Source organism: Vollenhovia emeryi, unplaced genomic scaffold (genome assembly GCF_000949405.1).
Source record: "Vollenhovia emeryi isolate VEMERY1.0 unplaced genomic scaffold, V.emery_V1.0 DF940612.1, whole genome shotgun sequence".
NCBI lineage: Eukaryota > Metazoa > Arthropoda > Insecta > Hymenoptera > Formicidae > Vollenhovia > Vollenhovia emeryi.
Genome location: NW_011965754.1, coordinates 1 through 5,281, shown reverse-complemented (window position 1 = coordinate 5,281; position 5,281 = coordinate 1). Strand labels below are relative to the sequence as shown.

The 5,281-nt window shown below is 41.6% G+C and overlaps 1 protein-coding gene across 1 annotated transcript; it reads right to left on the bottom strand.

Annotated features, from left to right (window-relative positions):
- Window positions 1-2,371: 2,371 nt before the first annotated feature.
- LOC105555870 lies at window positions 2,372-3,571 on the bottom strand. Its single transcript, XM_012002911.1, has one exon. The coding sequence runs from the start codon at window positions 3,569-3,571 to the stop codon at window positions 2,372-2,374; it is 1,200 nt and encodes a 399-aa protein (XP_011858301.1).
- Window positions 3,572-5,281: the final 1,710 nt, after the last annotated feature.

Genomic DNA, 5,281 nt, shown 5'->3' with positions numbered 1-5,281 from the left:
CATGAATGCGATATACCGCACATCAGACGACGACTTCGCACGCGGCAAGGTATCAGATAACACCTGCCGCATGCGACGAAAACGAGTATCCGGAGCAAAGTACGAATCCATCGAAGCCGCGCATACAGTTGCTAACGGAACAACTGCTTACTAAACAATAAGTGGCCTAACAGGGCCAAGCGCGATTGATATAAAAAGGAATGGAAAGGAAGAAAGGCGGGTCAATCTAAACTAAGTAACGATACGGTTAACTGCTGTTAACGCGAGTGCAAGAATTATACTAGTTCTGAATAAAGAAGCCTTTTTTATTTAAACGGTTGTTGAATCGTCGACCTAGAGTCGTTGTGTGAACCCGGCAAACGATCCCGAATCACATCCCGTGCCCCGACTGCGTCGAGAGGCACAACACTTAATAAACATTACAAGGAGAATAAAATTCAATTATTATGAGAATAACAAGACGTACGTACGTACGTAGCTACTCGAAATACTGCGACGAGAAATATTTGCGCGTTTTCCTCAATCGCGTGTTAATCTGCTATAATGCAATCGTTTCGGTGTTTTGTCAACTCCTCGGCCGGTATTCACAGTCCGTTCTTATATTTCAGATCGTCTCGAGTTCTTTATGTGATTTTTACACATCACAGAGCCGTACTAACCTTTTTAGACAACACACTCGACAGGATGTATCCGAGACAGATGGAACCATAAAAATTGATTATCGAGTGGCCTTGGTGTGCACTCGGTGCGCACTAGTGCAGGCAATCGATTCGCTATTATTTCCGAGTACAGTTGGTTCCGCGATTGAAACTTTGGCCACGTTCAGCGGGCACAACTGCGGTTGAGTGAGCGGTCAATGATTTCTTGACACGATTGGCTGGATCTTTAAGTATTAACCAATCGTACTGAGTGCTCGTTCAACAGTAGTGTCTGCTGAACGCGGCCATTGGTAGCGACATGCGCACGCTCCGGGTGTACGCAGTTTAAAACGACACAGAGTCAGGTGACAGCGATCGAATTGTTCGAGACCCCCGAGTAGAGGTAAGAGAGATAATATTGTTCGCGATAAATTGTCTGTATTATTACAATTGCCAGATACGTGTCGACGATTCAACAAGTTGTTGTTATCTATTTCAGGTTGACACTTGTACTTGGTAAAATGGCCTGCTAAAGTGCGAATTAATGGCTTATGCCGTAAAAGAAATTCTTGCCGAAGCCCATAGTCGAGGTGATGTATTTTGATAAATTGAGATAATAAATTGAGATAATAAAATGAGATTAAAATTTTTTTAATGACATACATTTTCTTCCAATCCATTCTATCTTCCCTTCCCAAGTAGTTAATAAGAAGAAGAGCGACAACGTAGGGCTATATGCGAGGGAGAGAGAGAAGGAAATATGAGCGGGGAAAAAATAGACATCGTTTCGATATATAATATATATTTATTTTGCTTACACCAGCAATTGAATACACTTCTTAACACATGTTGTTACATATTTTTATGGTTAGACCACCAATTGTAAAGTTTAAAAACATTTTGTAAAGCGCAATTCGCTACATGTCTATGGCAACGCACAGTGCGCGCAACGTCGAACTTATTTAGAGATTGTATATCTTCGTAGTGCGCGTCGATAGTTTCGATATAAACATTTTCTCGCACATCGTCCAGGAGTAACCTTCGCAGTCATTCTCGTTTTTCAAATCCTTTGACATATACGAGAGAAAATCTCGTCTCGTCATTGCTGTCGTCATCATCCTCCTCCTCCTCTGCACCGACCATGGCTGTTGTAATCAAACTTCTAGCTCTGCTGTATGGAATCATTCCGTCTTCCCATCGTACTCCGTGACGATTTGAAATCAACCAGGATGCTTGGTGTTGCTCCGCTTTGGTGAGACATTTCCATGGTACGGGACATGCGAAAATGTAGTGAGAGAGAACACGTCCTTCTCTGAGACAGGCAAACTCTTTTACATAAAAGTTTCTGCCAACGATAAAACCTTGCAGGTCACAAACGTTGGTATGGACATGTCGAGACTTGTTTGGACACGTCGAGGCTTGTTCGGACACGTCGAGAGAAGGAGAAGTATTACGGTTGGTCTTGATGCATAGTAGATTTTTAAATCCTTTCATCCCCTCTAAACTGTATTGGAAAGAGGGGGAAACCGTTTTTTTTCAAAAGTTTCTGGCAACGATAAAACCTTGCAGGTCCACAAAACGTTGGTTTGGTGATGTCGAGACTTGTTCGAACACGTCGAGAGAAGGAGAAATATTACGGTTGGTCTTGATGCTCAGCAGATTTTAAATCCTTTCATCCCCTCTAAACGGTATTGGAAAGAGGGGGAAACCTGTTTTCTTTCAAACTGTCATACTTAGGTGATTTTGCGCACGACATTGGTTAGCGGGCTGTACTGAACCACTCGATCGTGTATAATGAGGCAGTACGCAGTGGTATTCGCATGTACATTCTCTTTACACTCAAATTCCAATCTCACGTCCACAGTCGCGCTCTTGACCGATTCGTTTTGTCGAGAACAATCAATGGCTACAAACCGGCCATATTCTAGAAAATTGTCGACAGTGAGACCTGATGCAAGATCATCGTTTCCCCAATAGCTCTTCCGGAATCGTGAAAACGCATCATACAGACTCGACCATTTGCTTTTATCGAAATCCAGATTCATATCGTCATATGGATAACATTCCGAGTTCAGATAGAGTTTTACGTTGCTCAATTTGCAGTGATTGAATTGACTCACATTCTCAGACATGATATTCTTTCGATTTGTTTGCAGAGCGAAAATAACATACCGCGGCTTCTCGAGCTGAGTAGCCGTTTTAATAGCCCACGAATGCTTAGTCGTCCGCTGCAATATTGGAAACTCATAGAGATCCCATGAACGAAAACCCATGTTAAGGTATTGTCCGCTTTCCAAAGCACGCAGCATCGATAGCTTGTTCACCTCGTTTAACAGCACATGCGGCATTCGCCATTGTATCTTGAATATTTCAAGCTGCGGCTCCAGTGCTATAGCTCCAAACAGACAATTATTGTCGTTGCGCGATCGTATTAAAATCAATTCGTGACGAGCGTTAATCACCACGCGTTTGTAATCTTCACAGAATCCCAATAGCATGCTGAGCGGTACGCAAAAATTGAAATCTCCCGTCCCATTGTTCGACACATCCCAGCCGGCATTCTTCAGAGATACCATTTTATCGAATGATGTCGAGACATAGGTCTTGAGCGTGCTGGTTATTCCGACATTTCTGGTACGATCAATCTCCACGCCGTCAAGTTCATATCGAATCTCATCGAACATGAACGCGACGCAATTATTTCCCAGTATTACATCAGATCCTTCGATTTGTTTGGCTATAGTTAGTTTTCCCTCGATGTACAGAAAACTTTCATGTGGCAACGTATAGAGATCCTGTTGTTGTATAGGTATTCGTATCTCATCGCTGTATCCAAATGTTGTGTTGGCGAATGGATTGTATGTGTGAGTCTCAATCTTGACGATGCGATCGTCAAAGATTGGCTCCTTCCCGATGTTGAGGATGTCAGTCATTATTCAAATGTTTCGCACCGCAAATCCCAATGATTTTAAAAATTCCACGTTTGATGTATTGAGCTTTTTCTTCTTGCAGCTCCTGGATGACTTGATACTGCGATCAAACGTTGATATCGTTGGCTTCTTCAAAATTGCGTTATTTCTCACAATTTGCTCCGATCCGTTCAATACGAGCATAGCATATACACTGACGCGCGCGCACGTTATCGCTTACAGCGTCGTACGTGCAATCTAACGGTAATCTCTTCTCCACGAAAGTTGAGCAATCGTCCGTTCTGGTCGACAACGCGTATGGTTAGATCCGTAATACTCCGTGTGATGATCGGCAGATAAATGATTTGCGATGGCGCTATCGACATCTTATATCCTGGCGGCACGCTCGGCGAAAACTCGTGTATCGTGTGCACGGGCTTGTTGTTGCTGTACGCACCCGCAGTCACATTGCACTCTACGCGGATAATATTCACGTTGATAATGTTAATCGGTAGGTCCGATTCGTGCCATTTTCGTGGTTGCAATATACGCGTCGATGAGAATCTCTACAAAAATATCTTCTCTACAAAATTATCTTCTCTACAAAAGTAATGATATCAACAAATTGCGCCAAATAAAACAGCGGATATTTATACAAACTAGTTGCTTTAGCATTAGTTTTCGATTAAAAAATGTTATATTTCTTAAAAAATCAAACTAAAGATTTTATTGGAAAAAATAATCAAGTTAATAATAAAACACCGATGAAAGGAATAGCAACTGTTTAGAAATTTAGAAACTCTGTATCTGTTCAGGCGAATTAAGGCGTGTGTCTATGACGCTAGTACTTGGTCCAAGTTCTAGTTTTGAGGAATGCGTAGCCAACCAACTTGCAGCTTTTGTGGAACAGCTACATTGATTGGCTACATATTTCGCGGAATTAGAACTTGGACCAAGTACTAGCGTCATAGACACACGCCTTAATTCGCCTGAACAGATACAGAGTTTCTAAATTTCTAAACAGTTGCTATTCTTTTCATCGGTGTTTTATTATTAACTTGATTATTTTTTCCAATAAAATCTTTAGTTTGATTTTTTAAGAAATATAACATTTTTTAATCGAAAACTAATGCTAAAGCAACTAGTTTGTATAAATATCCGCTGTTTTATTTGGCGCAATTTGTTGATATCATTACTTTTGTAGAGAAGATAGTTTTGTAGAGAAGATATTTTTGTAGAGACGATATTTTTGTACAGAAGATTTTTGTGGAGACACTCTTTTTGTAAAGAAGATACTTTTGCAGTAAAGATATTTTTGTAGAGATTATACTTTTGCAAAAAAGATAGAGTAACAAAATATATTCGGTTGAATTGGAGCTTAGACTTCGTGCTTTTTTTTACCTTTTTTTAAAAAGGTAAGTTTTTTACGTGATATCACATCTTTTGTAGTGTGTAAATAAAAAAATAGGGGATGCCATTTAAAAAAATGTTGATATTGACCACGGTCCCGATTGGCCACGTTGCAATTGACCACGGTCCACCCTTCCTACCGGAAGCGTGTGTGTGTGTGCGTGTGTGCGTGTGTGCGCGTGCGCGTGCGCGTGTGCGTGCGTGCGTGCGTGCGTGCGTGCGCGCGCGCTATTAGCTCGTGGTCAAACGGGACAGTGGTCAATTGCAACGTGGCCAATCGGGATCGTGGTCAATTGCAACGTGGCCAATCGGGACCGTGGTCAA